The sequence below is a fragment of the Ailuropoda melanoleuca genome, chromosome 11 (assembly GCF_002007445.2).
Source record: "Ailuropoda melanoleuca isolate Jingjing chromosome 11, ASM200744v2, whole genome shotgun sequence".
NCBI classification, from domain to species: domain Eukaryota; kingdom Metazoa; phylum Chordata; class Mammalia; order Carnivora; family Ursidae; genus Ailuropoda; species Ailuropoda melanoleuca.
The window spans coordinates 51,253,564-51,268,370 of NC_048228.1; the positions used below are offsets into that span (position 1 = coordinate 51,253,564).

The following is a 14,807-nucleotide window of genomic DNA, read 5'->3' on the forward strand; positions in this document are numbered from 1 at the left end:
GAGAACAAAGAAGAATCAGAAAAACATGACAACAACAACCATAAAACAAGTATCAAAATTTCAATAAATTCATGTCTATCAATAGTTATTCTGAATATAAATGAACATTCAAATCAAAAGACACAGAGTGACAAAGTAGATTAAAAAAAATAAGACCTATTTATTTGCTGCCTGCAAGAGAGTCATTTCAGATCTAAAGACACCTACAGATTGAAAGTGAGAGGACTGAGAAATATTGACCGTGGAAATGGATGTCAAAAGAAACCCAGATTATAGGGCATCTGGGTGGCTCAGTCGGTTAAGCATCTGCCTTTGGCTCAGTTCACAATCCCGGAGTCCTGAGATCAAGCCCCTGAATCCGGCTCCCGCTCAGTGGGGAGTCTGCTTCTCCCTCTGACCCTCCCCCATCTCGTGTTCTAATAAATAAGTAAATAAATCTTAAAAAAAAAAAAAGCCAGAGGACAATCCAACAAGATGATATAATTGAAAATATTTATGCACCCAACATGGGAAGACCCAAATAAATAAGATAGGTAATAACAGACATAAAGGAAATTATCAACAGTAACACAGTAGTAAGGGACTTTAACACCCCACTTAAATCAATGGAAAGATCATCCAAACAGGAAATCAACAAGAGAACATTTGCTCTGAATGACACACTGGACCAGATGAATTTAAGAGATATATTCAGAACATTCTACCCTAAAACAGCAGAATACATTCTTCTCAAGTGCACATGGAACATTCTCCAGAAAAGATCACATATTAGTCCACAAAACAAATCTTAATAAATTCAAAAAGATCAAAGCCATAACATGCATCTTTTCTGACCACAATGATATGACACTAGAAATCAAACACAAGAAAAAAACCTGTAAAGGGCCCAAATACAGGGAAGTTAAATAACATGCTACTAAACAATGAATGGATCTATCAAAAAATCAAAAAAGAAGTAAAAAATTACATGGAAACAAATGAAAACGAAAACACGACGATTCAAAATCCTTGGGATGCAGCAAAGTAGTTCAAAGAGGGAAATTAATACCAATACAGACTTACATCAAGAAAAAAGAAAAAACTCAGGGGCGCCTGGGTGGCACAGCGGTTAAGCATCTGCCTTCGGCTCAGGGCGTGATCCCGGCGTTATGGGATCGAGCCCCACATCAGGCTCCTCCGCTATGAGCCTGCTTCTTCCTCTCCCACTCCCCCTGCTTGTGTTCCCTCTCTCGCTGGCTGTCTCTATCTCTGTCAAATAAATAAATAAATAAAATCTTAAAAAAAAAAAAAAGAAAAAAGAAAAAACTCAAACAACCTAACCTTATACCTAAAGCAGCTAAAAAAAACCCAACAAAATCCAAAACCAGAAAAAAATAATAAAAATTAGAGCAGAAATAAATGATATAGAAACTAAAAGAAAAAAAATAGAACAGATCAATGACACCAAGAGATGGTTCTTTGAAAACATCAATAAAATTGATAAACCTGTAGCTAGACTCATCAAAAAGAGAGCAGAACCAAATAAACAAAATCACTAATGAAAAAGGAGAAACAACAACCAACACCAAAGAGAGAAACAACAAACACCAAAGAGAGAAACAACAACCAACATCAAACCATTTTAAGAGAATGTTATGAAAATTTACATGTGAAAAAACTCTACAATCTAGAAGAAATACATAACTTCCAGGAAACGTATAACCTACCAAAACTGAATCCGGAAAAAATAGAAATATGAACAGATTACCAGCAATGGAACTGAATCAGCAATAAAAAACTCCATTACTCAGCCATCAGAAAGGATGGTATCTTACCATTTACATTGATGTGGATGGAACTGGACGGTATTATGCTGAGCGAAAAAAGTCAATCAGAGAAAAACAATTATCATTATGGTTTCACTCACATGAGGAATATAAAAACCAGTGCAGAAGATAATAAGGGAAGGGAGGGGAAAAGAATGGGAAGAAATCAGAGAGGGAGACAAACCAAGAGAGACTCTTAACTATGGGAAAGAAACTGAGGGTTGCTGGAGGGGATGGGGGTGGGAGGTTGGGGTAACTGGGTGATGCACATTAAGGAGGGCACATGATGTGATGAGCACTGGGTGTTAATACGCAACTGATTAATTACTGAACTCTACATCTGAAATTAATGATGTACTGTATGTTGGCTAGTTGAATTTAAATTAAAAAAAAAAAAGAACTCCCAAAAAACAAAAGTCCAGGACCAGATGGCTTCACATGCGAATTCTATCACTTAAAGAAGAGTTAATATCCATTTTTCTCAAACTATTTCCAAAAAAACAGAGGAAGGAAAACTTCCAAATTCATTCTATGAGATCGGTATCAATCCTGATACCAAAACCAGATAAACACACCACAAAAAAAGAGAACCACGGGCCAATATCTCTGATGAACACAGATGCAAAAATCCTCGACAAAACACCAGCAAGCCAAATCTAACAATACATTAAAATAATCATTCACCATGGTCAAGTTGGATCTATTCATGAGATGCAAGTGTGCATCCATATTCACAAATCAATCAATGTGATACATCACACATCAACAAGATGAAGGAAAAAAACCATACAACATAGTAAAACATCCATTCATAATAAAACTCTCAACAAAATAGGTCTAGAGGGAACATACTTCAACATAATATAGGCCTTACATAAAAAATCTACAGCCAACATCACACAGTGAAAAACAGAGAGCATTTTCCCTAATGTCAGAAACAGGAAAGAAAAGAAAAAAAAAAAAACAAGACAAGGATGTGTACTCTCACCAATTTTACTCAACATAGTACTGGAAGTCCTAGCCACAGTAATCAGACAACAAAAAGAAATAAAAGGCATCCAAATTGGAAAGGAAGAAGTAAAACTTTCAGTGTTTGCAGATGATATGGTACTATAGACAGAAAATTTTAAAGACTCCACCAGAAAACTACTACAGCTGATAAATGAATTCAGGATACGAAATCACTGTACAGATAGATATTTGTTGCATTCCTATACACTAATAATGAAGCAGCAGAAAATGAAATTAAGAAAACAAACCCAATTATAACTGTGCCAAAAATAAAATTTCTAGGAATAAACTTAAGAGATTAAAGACCTGTACACTGAAAATTAGAAAACACTGATGAAAGAAATTCAAAACAAAGACATTCCATGCTCAGGGACTATAAGAAAAAATAGCATTAAAATGTCTAAACTACCCAAAGAAATCTACACATTTAATACGCTCCCTATCAATATACCAACAGTATTTTTCACAGAACTGGAAAAATAATCCTAAAATTTATATGGAACCACAAAAGACCCCAAAGAGCCAAACCAATTTTGAAAAAGCAGAACAAAACTGGCGGCATCACAATTCCAGACTTCAAGTTATATTACAAAACTGTGGTAATTCAAACAGTATAATACAGAACAAAAACAGACACACAGACCAATAGAACAGCACAGAACACCCAGAAATAAACTGACAATTACATGGTCAATTAATCTTCAGCAAAGGAGGAAAGAATACAAAATGGGAAAAAGTCCCTTCAACAAATGGTGCTGGGAAAATTGGACAGCTACATGCAAAGGAATGAAAGTGGGCCACTTTCTTACACCATGTACAAAAATAAACTCAAAACAGATTGAGAACCTAAATGTGAGACCTGAAACCATAAACATCCTAGAAGAGAACACAGGCAGTAATTTCTCTGACATTGGCTGTAGCAACATTTTTCTAGATGTGTCTCCTAAGGCAAGGGAAATAAAAGCAAAAATAAACCACTGGGACTACATCAAAATAAAAAGCTGCTTCATGGCAAAGGATGTAATCAACAAAATTAAAAGGCAACCTACTAAATGGAAGAAGGTATTTGCAAATGACATGTGATAAAAGGGTTGGTATCCAAAATATATAATATTTACCGAAAAAATACAAAAACACTAATTCAAAGGGATACATGCACCCCTATGTTTACTTTAGCATTATTTACAATAGCCAAATTATGAAAGCAGGCCAAGTGTCCAGGAATAGGCAAATGAATAAAGAAGATGTGGTGTGTATATATGTACAATTCAATATTATTCAGCCAGAAGAATGAAATCTTGACATTTGCAACAACATGGATGGAGCTAGAAAGTATTATGCTAAGCAAAATAAGTCAGTCAGAGAAAGCCAAATACTATATGATTTCATTCATATGTGGAATTTAAGAAACAAACTAGCATAGGAATAAAGAGAGACAAACCAAGAAACAGACTCTAACTACAGAGAACAAACTGATGGTTACCAGAGGGGAGGTGGGTAGGGAAATGAGTGAAATTGGTGATGGCGATTAAAGAGTACATTTACCATGATAAGCACGGTGTAATGTAGAGAAATACTGAATTTCCATATTGTACTCCTGAAACTAACGTAACACTGTACATTAACTGTACTGAAATTAAAATTTAAAAAAATAAGTGAATAAAAATACTTTGAAGTATATACATATGTGTAATCACAACTATGTGATTGTTTACTAACATTCACGTATATCTGTTAGGCCACTGTTAGGCCCAACACATGTTACATTATGTGGGTATCACCTGCTTCCTACTGATATTACCTGCTGTGAATAATCAGCCAAGTGCTACTGAATACTATGAAACCAATTTTTGCCCCTATCTGCCCTGTTAAAATTGTGCTAATTTCTGCTACCACTGCTACCAGTTTAACAACTGATACTTTTTATCCTCTGCTTTGGGTCTGACAATATCCTTGAGCTGTATCAATGTTAAATCAACCTATTTCCATCCTGTTCTCCCAAGGTCTCTCTATTCCTGCCCTTCTTAAAAATTTTTCTTCAGGAGCACCTGCGTGGCTCAGCCGGTTAAGCGTCTGCCTTCAGCTCAGGTCATGATCCCAGGATCCTGGGATTGAGCCCCATGCTGTTGCTGGGCTCTCTGCTCATCAGGGAGCCTGCTTCTCCCCCTCCCTCTGCCTGCCGCTCCCCCTGCTTGTGCGCGAGTGCTCTCCCTCCCTCTCTCTGTCAACTAAATAAATAAAAATCTTTTAAAAAATGTTTTAAAAATTAAAATTTTTCTTCAAAAAGGAAATCCTTTGTTTTTTTGCAATAATCTTAACTATTAATCCTTTTTTAATGCCATTCTAGATGTTACCTTATGATGTTTCATTGAGGAACTTTTCTGAAATACACAAAAATTCCTTACCAAGACTAACAGAAATCAGATATCCAAATAAGTAATGGTTTCCTTCAAAAAAAGTTATATGTAGAAGACTATTCAGTTATTCTAACGATGTCATGAGTATTCAAAACATTTCTGGAATTCTTTGAAACTTGCCAGTTCTAGATCTTTGACCTTGTTCAAGAAGACCAAACCTATTATTTATAGTCTTTGATCAAAAGGCAATGCTTGGCTAAATTATTATTTCCAAAAATTAGACTTACCTACAAAGAATGAAAAATTGCTATTACTACAGAACTTTTAAAATATTCTTAGCCTCTGAAAGTAATTACAGAAGTTTAAGACAAATGTTGAGAAAAAGCCTAAATACACTAAATAGATCACAACCTTTGTACAACCTAACACAATTACCTCTGAGGTTCTTCTTCCATGTATAAAATTAAGATAACAACTCTCCTATTTTCTTACAGGTCATTGTAGAGATAAAAAAAGAAAATGTAAGACATCCCTGGAACCCATAAAGTGAATAAATATATTTATATTCATGACTTAATGCTACAAATTAAAATAGATTCAAAACAGCATTAAGATACTCATTTTAAAACTGTATTACTCAGCCATAAAAGAGAATGAAATCTTGCCATTCGTAATGGCGTATATGGAGCTAGACAGCATTATGCTAAGCAAAATAAGTCAGTCAGAGAAAAACAAATACCATACGATTTCACTTACACGTGGAATTTAAGAAACAACAAATGGACATGGGGAAAAAAGAGGCAAAACAAGAAACAGACTCTTAACTATAGAGAACAAACTGAGGTTGCTAAAGGAGAGGTGGGCAGGGGGATGGGTTAAATAGGTGACAGGGAGTAAAGGAGGGCACTTGTGATGAGTACTGGGTGTTGCATGCAAGTAATGAATCACTAAATTCTTTTTTTTAATAATATTTTCTTATTATATTATGTCACTATACAGTACATCCCTAGTTTTTGATGTAAAGTTCCATGATTCATTACTTGTGTACAACACCCACTGCGCCATGTAATACATGCCCTCCTTAATACCCATCACCACCCTATCCCATTCCCCCACCCCCCTCCCCTCTGAAGCCCTCAGTTTGTTTCCCGGAGTCCATAGTCTCTCATGGTTCATTCCCCCTTCTGTTTACCTCCCCCCTCTTCTTCCCTTTCTTCTCCTACTGATCTTCCTACTTCTTATGTTCCATAAATGAGTGAAACCATATGATAATTGTCTTTCTCTGCTTGACTTATTTCACTTAGCATTATCTCCTCCAGTGCCATCCATGTCGCAGCAAATGTTGAGAAATCGTTCTTTTTGATGGCTGAGTAATATTCCATTGTATATATGGACCACAACTTCTTAATCCAGTCATCTGTTGAAGGGCATCTCGGCTCCTTCCCCAATTTAGCTATTGTGGACAATGCTGCTATGAACATTGGGGTGCATGAACAGGCACTTTTCCAATAAAGACATACAAATGGCTAACAGACACATGAAAAAATGTTCAAAAGCATTAGCCGTCAGGGAAATTCAAATCAAAATCACACTGAGATACCACCTTACACCAGTTAGAATGGCAAAAATTGACAAGGCAGGAAACAAATGTTGGAGAGGATGTGGAGAAAGGGGATCCCTCCTACACTGTTGGTGGGAATGCAAGTTGGTACAACCACTCTGGAAAACAGTGTGGAGGTCCCTTAAAAAGTTAAAAATTGAGCTACCCTACGATCCAGCAATTGCACTACTGGGTATTTACCCCAAAGATACAGACATAGTGAATCACTAAATTCTACACCTGAAACTAATATTACACTCTGTATTAACTAACTGGAATTTAAAAACCTTGAAAAGAAAAAAAACCCCTGTAATTTAGGATTCTGAGACTTGAGGATTAAGTTGACATCTTTATTTTGCAGGAGGCAAAAGATCAGAATCATTTTTCATTTAAAAAGATTCATTAAGGGGCGCCTGGGTGGCACAGTGGTTGGGTGTCTGCCTTTGGCTCAGGGCGTGATCCCAGCGTTGCGGGATCGAGCCCCACATCAGGCTCCTCTGCTATGAGCCTGCTTCTTCCTCTCCCACTCCCCCTGCTTATGTTCTCTCTCACTGGCTGTCTCTATCTCTGTTGAATAAATAAATAAAATCTTTAAAAAATAAAAAAAATAAAAAAATAAAAAGATTCATTAAAATTTTTTTCATTAAAAAAAACTTACATGCAATAAACTTCTGTTTTTCAAGAAACAGTTCATGTTTTGGAAAGTGAAACCTAACTCACTCTTAGTGAATAAAGGAGGCAGAGGGAAATTCCACAACTCAGAGTCACAATAAATACTAACAGTACCTTTGATTCTGCAACATGGGACTTCCCCAAGAAACAGACAGCAGGTTTTGCTGAGTCAACTATAATGTTATCCAATCAGAGTTAGAGAGGGAAAGTGCCTTTGCACATAAATACTACATCCTAGCCCCACATTTTCTGAGACACTCAACTGCTTAGACTTTCTTAGCCTACTGCAGAGGAATCTCCAGTCACAGCATCATGAACCAAAGTGCTGTTCTTATTTTCTGCCTTATCTTTCTGACTCTGAATGCAACTCAAGGTAAGGAACATGAAGGGATATTTAATTTGTAAGATCAGAAATAGGACTGGGTATAAATTCTGTAATTACAGGAATAGTATATTTGCAAAAGTTTTACGGCCTGCCTATAAATAAAGGGTAAATAAGCAGAGATTCCCTCTGGCCACAGAGTGTAGTCAGAAAAGCAAATGGAATAAAACAGAGGAGCAGCAGAAGAGGAAAGGTAAGAGAACAGACAGAAAAAATGTAAGGGAATGAGGAAAGAGAGGCTGACACAGAAAATTCCTTAATCAGCTCAATTGAATTAACCATATGAACTGGGCTCAAGGGTATGAATTTACATTTCACAAGTTGCAGTTCCACGCTTTCATATCACCAACTAATTAATCATTCAGTGGCTGTGTTATACTGGGATTATTCTTTCTCCAACTGATGCAAATGACATGGGGATATTGGTTCTGCTAAGCAGTACCCAATCCACATTAAATGCCTAAAATGAAAACTGCCCTAACCTCCCCTGCTGTCTGTACCTCTTTTTCCCACAGGAATACCTCTCTCTAGAACTACACGCTGCACCTGTATTAAGATTAGTGATGGATCTGTAAATCCAAAGTCCTTAGAAAAACTTGAAGTGATTCCTGCAAGTCAATCTTGTCCACGTGTTGAGATCATGTGAGTAAAATGCTATCTGAATATCACTTCCCTAGTTGTAATCATATGTTAAATATGTGAGTATGGTCACAAAATCAGTAAAGGGTTTGTAATGATTCTAAGACTTCTGTATAAAAAAAGGGAAACATCTAGAATGAAACACGAACGTCTGGTCTAAAAAATGTATATTCCACCTGCTTTATTGGCCCAAGACTGTTTTAAATATTTTCACTCTTTCTTACTTCCACAGTGCCACAATGAAAAAGAATGGAGAGAAAAGATGTCTGAATCCAGAGTCTAAGAAAATCAAGATTTTACTGAAAGCAATTAGCAAAGAAAGGTAGGTTTGCTGCTCTTTGCAAAACTGCTCTTTAAGAAATGTCAATTTTGGGAAGTCAGAAATATTTGCATTGAGCTTTCCTGTGGGATCCTTGGCTTGAAAGTGTGTTTACCACCATGCCTGCCTCGCTCCATTTATTTTTATACTGAGATGTCATCTTGTGTGATATCAAAAGTTACCCTACCTATCTAGAAGTGTCAACCCTGAGTCAGAGCTTTAACTATTCAAGCAAAGCTACCAAATTTCCCCCAAGCCTTTCCTGGCCTTAAAAAAAAGTAGCCCCAGTAATCCATAATAACAATGTAGCAGCAGGAAATCTCACCACTTTGCCTGGGGACTCAGATGTTCCAAGGAGAATCCAGGCTGAAGCCAGAGCTGAGTATGTCACACTTTAACACCTCCTTTCTCTTCTTACAGGTCTAAAACATCTCCTTGAACACAGAAGCATAATCACTGTAGTACTGATGAAGATGAACCAGAAAGAGACTACCTCTGCCATCATTTCCCTGCATACAATGTATGCAAGCCCTAACTGTCCCTGGATTGTAGTTCTCCTAAAAGGTGACTAACCACTGTCACCAAGTTAGCTGCTACTACTCCTTGAGGGAGGTGGACGGTTCATCACTCTGTCCTGGCACCATAAGCTATGCTGAGGTACTACATTTTTAGTGAATGTACCAGGTCCTAGCCCTACTACTGACACTTTCCTCACCTTTCCTATCTTCTAAACATTATAAGGGATACTTCCACCTCTGGACTTATCAGAGTTCTCAGAACTTCACAAAACAGCTGTAATACAATCTGCTTTCTTAAGAAAGACCTTTACTCCACGGGCTCCTACTGCTATACTCCGAAGGGGCCCATATTCTTCCAGCGGTTATATATATGCAACTCCAAACACACAGAAGAACCTAGAAATACCTGGAAATGTATGTGAAAATACTATTGTTTAATAAAAAGCTACACAAAGTAGAATTCTTAGATATACATGTTTCCCAATTGTTTTCAGTGTTTATGGAGTAACTTGTGTAACTAAATACCACACATGATCGTGCAATGAAAAATTTTGAAATCTAGATTTATACTCTGTATGTTATGTAAGACAGATAAGCTGGCTGTGTTTCAAAATAAAAATGCTGTGCTCTCTCTTGGAGATGTAAAGAAAGATCATATAATTGTTAACAAATCAAAAAAGTAATAAAATAATAACTAAGATAAAGTGTCTCGTGGGTCATTTGACTGGGACATGTATTTCATATAAGAACCCAGTGGGCAGAAGACAAATGAGTTTGAGAATTATCATATTCCTTCCAACGGCAGTATTCTGAAAGGCCCATCATACAAGATACCTTTGGACTGATGTGGCCTAACAGACTTCGCGTAAGCTTCAGACCCTTACATGGAGATGTCTCATAGACATCTGAATATCTCACAGAAACATCAAACTCCAAAATTCCCCGCTCCCCCAGATCTAGTTCTCTTCCTATCTTAGATGTCCTAGTTTAACAGCACTAGCAACCAACCACTCAGTTCCCCAACCAGAAACCTGGGAGTAATTCTATATGCCTTCTCCATCACCTCCCATATCCAATTAGTCACTAAGGAAATATCTGCAATGCATTTATAGTTGGCAAATCAGCAGCATTTAGAATATATAAAGAATTCCTATGAATGAAATAGGAAAGGATAGACAACTAAATGAAAAATGGGAAATAGAAACGATGAAAGAAGAAAACACACAATGAACAAGTTGAATATAAAAAATATTTAGCATCACTAGTAATCAGGGACACCTACATTCAAATAATTTTGGGATACCATTTGACACCACCACACTGGCAAAACTCTTTAAGCTGAATAAATACCAAGTGAAAGGAAGGCTGTAGAGCAATGAGGAATACCACTCTACTGCTGGTGAAAGAGGAAACAGCTTTAACTGCTTTTGAAACCACGCTGGTATTGTTTTATAAAATTTAACATGTGCACACTCTGTGTCCTAGCAGTTCTACTACTACGCATACACCATAGATATATTCTTGCATATGACATATAAGAGAGAAAATTATGGCAACACTGTTTATAACAGGACAACTCTGGACACAATCCAAATGTCCATAAATAGAATGGATAAATAAATTAGGGTATATTAATTCCATGGAATACCATACAATGTTGGAAATAAAATATAACTATATACAACAACATGGATGAATCTCAAAAGTATCCTTGCACAAAAGAAGCATGTCACATGAAAGTATACACAGCATAATTCCATTTATTATGAAATATTAAGACAGGCATTAAACACTGGATTTAGGAGTGAAGACATATACGATGAAAACAATCAAAAACAAATGATTTCCATAAAATTCAGGATGGTAACTACTTCAGAAGGTGAGAAAGGAATGCAATCAGGGAGGGGCACATAGGAGGCTTCTGAATTATTGTAAAGTTCTATTTATGAATAAATGGTGAGCTTAGGTGTCAAGCTTAGGTGGTGAGTACATGAGAATTTGTTCTTTAATCTGTATCTGCAAATTTTAATTTTTTTGAATACATGAAAGACCACAAATACATGGAGATTAAACAGCATGCTACCAATGAATGGGTCAACCAAGAAATCAAAAAATAAATAAAAAGTAAATGGAAACACTGTATGGCGACTAACATAATATAATAAAAAAAATCATAAAAAAAAAGTAAATGGAAACAAATGAAAATACAACAGTCCAAAACCTTTGGCATGAAGCAAAAGTGGTCCTAAGAGGGAAGTATATAGCAATAGAGGCCTACCTCAAGAAGCAAGAAAGACCTTAAATAAACAGCCTAACCTTACACCTAAAGGAGCTAGAAAAAGAACAACAAATGAAGCCAAAAGTCAGTAAAAGGAAAGAAATAATAAGGACTAGAGTAGAAATAAATGATACAGGAAATTTTAAAAAAAGAACAGATTAATGAAACAAGGAGCTGGTTCTTTGAAAAAATTAATAAAATTGATAAACCTCTAACAAGACTTATCAAAAAGAAAAGAGAAAGGACCCAAATAAATAAAATCACAAATGAGAGAGAAGAAACAACCAACAAACCAAAATAACAATTATTAAGAAATTATTAAGCAAAACTGTATGCCAACAAATTGAACCACCTAGAAAAAATGGATAAATACCTAGAAATGCATAAACTACCAAAACTGAAACAGGTAGAAATAGAAAACTTGAACAAACCCATAACCTGCAGAGAAATTGAATCAGTAATCAAAAATCTCCCAACTAACAAAAGTCCAGGACCAGATAGCTTCATAGGCAAATTCTACAAAACATGTAAAGAATAATTAATACCTATTCTTTTCAAACTACCTCAAAAAATAGAAGACAAAGGAAAACTTCCAAATTCATTCTGTAAGTCCAACAATATCCTGATACCAAAACCAGATAAGACATCACTAAAGAGGGCACCTGGGTGGCTCAGTTGGTTAAGCATCTGCCTTTGGCTCAGGTCATGATCGCAGAGTTCCAAGATCGAGCCCCACATCAGGCTCCCTGCTCTGCAGGAAGTCTTCTCCCTCTGTCCCTCATCCCACTCTTGGGCACGTGTGCACACGCTCTCTCTCAAATAAATAAAATCTTTAAAAAAAAACCAAAGACATCACTAAAAAAGAGAATTACAGGCCAATATCCCTGATGAACACAGATGCAAAAATTCTCAATAAAATACTGCAAATGGAATCCAACAATACGTTAAAAAAATCATTCAACACAATCAAGTGGGATTTATTCCTGGATTGCAAAGGGAGGTTCAATATTTGCAAATCAATCAGGGTGCCAGGGTGGCTTAGTCAGTTAAGCATCTGACTCTTGATTTCAGTTCAGGTCTTGATCTCAGGGGTGTGGGTTCCAGTTCCACACTGGGCTCCAGCTGGGGTGGAGTCTACTTAAAAAATCTGGTAATCAATCTATGCGATACACCACATAAATAAAAAGAACAACCATATGAACATTTTGATAAATGCTCAAAAAGCATACTCAAGATAAAAGCCCTCAACAAAGTAGAGCTAGAAGGAACATATCTCAACATAATAAAGGCCTTATATGCAAAACCCACAGCTAATAATCCTCCATGGGAAAAAACTGAAAGCTTTTCCTCTATGGTCAGGAAGAAGACAGGGATGTCCACTCTCACCACTTTTATTCAACATAATACTGGAAGTCCTAGCCACAGCAATCAAACAAAAAGAAATAAAATGCATCCCAACTGGCAAGGAAGAAGTCAAACTTTCACTATTTGTAGATGACATAATATTCTATACCAGAAACTGGAAAGACTCCATGAAAACACTGCTAAAACTGATACACAAATTCAGTAAAGGCACAGGATACAAAATCTACATACCTAAATCTATTGCATTTTTTTAAGATTTTATTTGAGGTGGTCCAGGTTAAGATGGCGGAGGAGCAGGGTTCCCCTTTTTCAGCCGGTCCCCTGAGTCGAGCTGGATAGGTACCAGACCATCCTGAACATCCACGGAATCAGCCTGAGATGCAGGAAGATACATCTGGATCTCTACAAATGAACATCTCCCGCGCTGAGGATTGAGGTACGAAGCGGGAAGCCCTGAATCCGCGCACAGATACCGGAAGATAAACAGAAGGGAGAGAGAGTCGCTGCGTTCGGGTGCCGGGAAGCGGTAGCCACCTGCACGGGGGAGCGGCTGACTCTCCGACAGCACCCACGAGAGAGCAGGCTGAGACCGTGAGCCGGAGAACGCAAGCGACCAGTTTGAAAACCAGAGCTCCGGAGTGCAGGAACCACACTGAAACGGAGCTCCAGAGCACACGGAGGCTGGCGGCTGGCGGTGTTAGAACCAAAAAGGACAGAGACGCGCCGGCCCTGGAAGTGAGGGCTGGGACACCGGGTTTGGGGCGCACATCCCGGGATGCTGCAGGGTTGAGCAGCACCAACAGACACAGAGTTAAAGTGGCCAGAACATCAGTGGAGAATGGTCCGCGATCCCTCTGTTCTGAGACAGAAGCTGAGATTCGGCCGCTGCTGCTCTGACTCTCGGAAGAGGCACAGCAAACCGCCAGGGAAGGCCGACAGAGAGCAAAAGCCTGGAAATACCGGCTCACAGTGTGCCATCCCCATCCCCCCTCGGAGGGGACACGGAGACCCTACCCAAACAGGGTTGCCTGAGTATGGGCGCGGCAGGCCCCTCCACCAGAAGGCAGGCTGAAAAATCAAGAAGCCCACATCCCTAAGGTCCCTGTAAAACAAGGGCGCACGGCCTGGGTCCCAGTCAATAATTTGGGCTCTGGACAACCCCGCAACCTCTCCTCATCAGAATGACGAGAAGGAGAAATCCCCCCCAGCAAAGAAAAGACAGTGAGCCTGTGGCCACTGCCACAGAACTAATGGATATGGATATAACCAAATTATCAGAAATGGAGTTCAGAGTAACAATGGTCAAGATGATGTGTAGACTTAAAAAAAGTATTAACGAAAATGTTAATGAGAATATAGAATCTCTAAGGGCGGAAATGAGAGCGAATCTGGCAGAAATTAAAGATTCTATGAATCAAATGCAGTCAAAACTAGATGTTCTGACGGCCAGGGTGAGTGAGGCAGAAGAACGTATCAGCGAATTGGAGGATGGGTTAGTAGAAGAAAAAGCTAAAATAGAAACTGGACTTAAAAAAATCCAAGTGCAGGAATGTAGGTTACGGGAGATTACTGACTCAATAAACGTTCCAATGTCAAAATCATTGGTATCACGAGTGGGTGGAGAAAAACAGAGGTCTAGAAGAGATATTTGAACAAATTGTAGCTGAAAACTTCCCTAATCTAGCAAGGGAAAACAAGCATTCGTGTCCAAGAGGCAGAGAGGACCCCTTCCAAGCTCAACCACGACAAACCTATGCCACGTCACGTCATAGTGCAATTCGCAAATATTAGAGCCAAGGATACAGTATTGAAAGCGGCCAGGGCAAAGAAATTTCTCACGTACCAAGGCAAAGGTATCAGA

The 14,807-nt window shown here is 38.0% G+C and overlaps 2 protein-coding genes across 2 annotated transcripts in view; one reads left to right on the plus strand and one right to left on the minus strand.

Moving 5' to 3' along the window:
- The window catches only part of ART3 (ADP-ribosyltransferase 3), a 153,651-nt gene that overhangs the window by 120,125 nt on the left and 18,719 nt on the right, over positions 1-14,807 (minus strand). The gene's annotated exons all lie outside the window — the stretch shown is intronic.
- Positions 7,697-10,000, plus strand: CXCL10 (C-X-C motif chemokine ligand 10). Its single transcript, XM_002924730.4, has 4 exons — positions 7,697-7,818; positions 8,343-8,469; positions 8,699-8,788; positions 9,206-10,000. The coding sequence occupies exons 1-4, from the start codon at positions 7,758-7,760 to the stop codon at positions 9,222-9,224; spliced, it is 297 nt and encodes a 98-aa protein (XP_002924776.1). The 5' UTR covers positions 7,697-7,757; the 3' UTR covers positions 9,225-10,000.

Bases quoted from the DNA above. Each gene is read 5' to 3' on its own strand.
- CXCL10 (XM_002924730.4), top strand. From the start codon at position 7,758: ATGAACCAAAGTGCTGTTCTTATTTTCTGCCTTATCTTTCTGACTCTG. The intron at 7,819-8,342 runs GTAAGGAACATG...TTTTTCCCACAG, and splicing joins GACTCTGAATGCAACTCAAG to GAATACCTCTCTCTAGAACT. The intron at 8,470-8,698 runs GTGAGTAAAATG...TTACTTCCACAG, and splicing joins TGTCCACGTGTTGAGATCAT to TGCCACAATGAAAAAGAATG.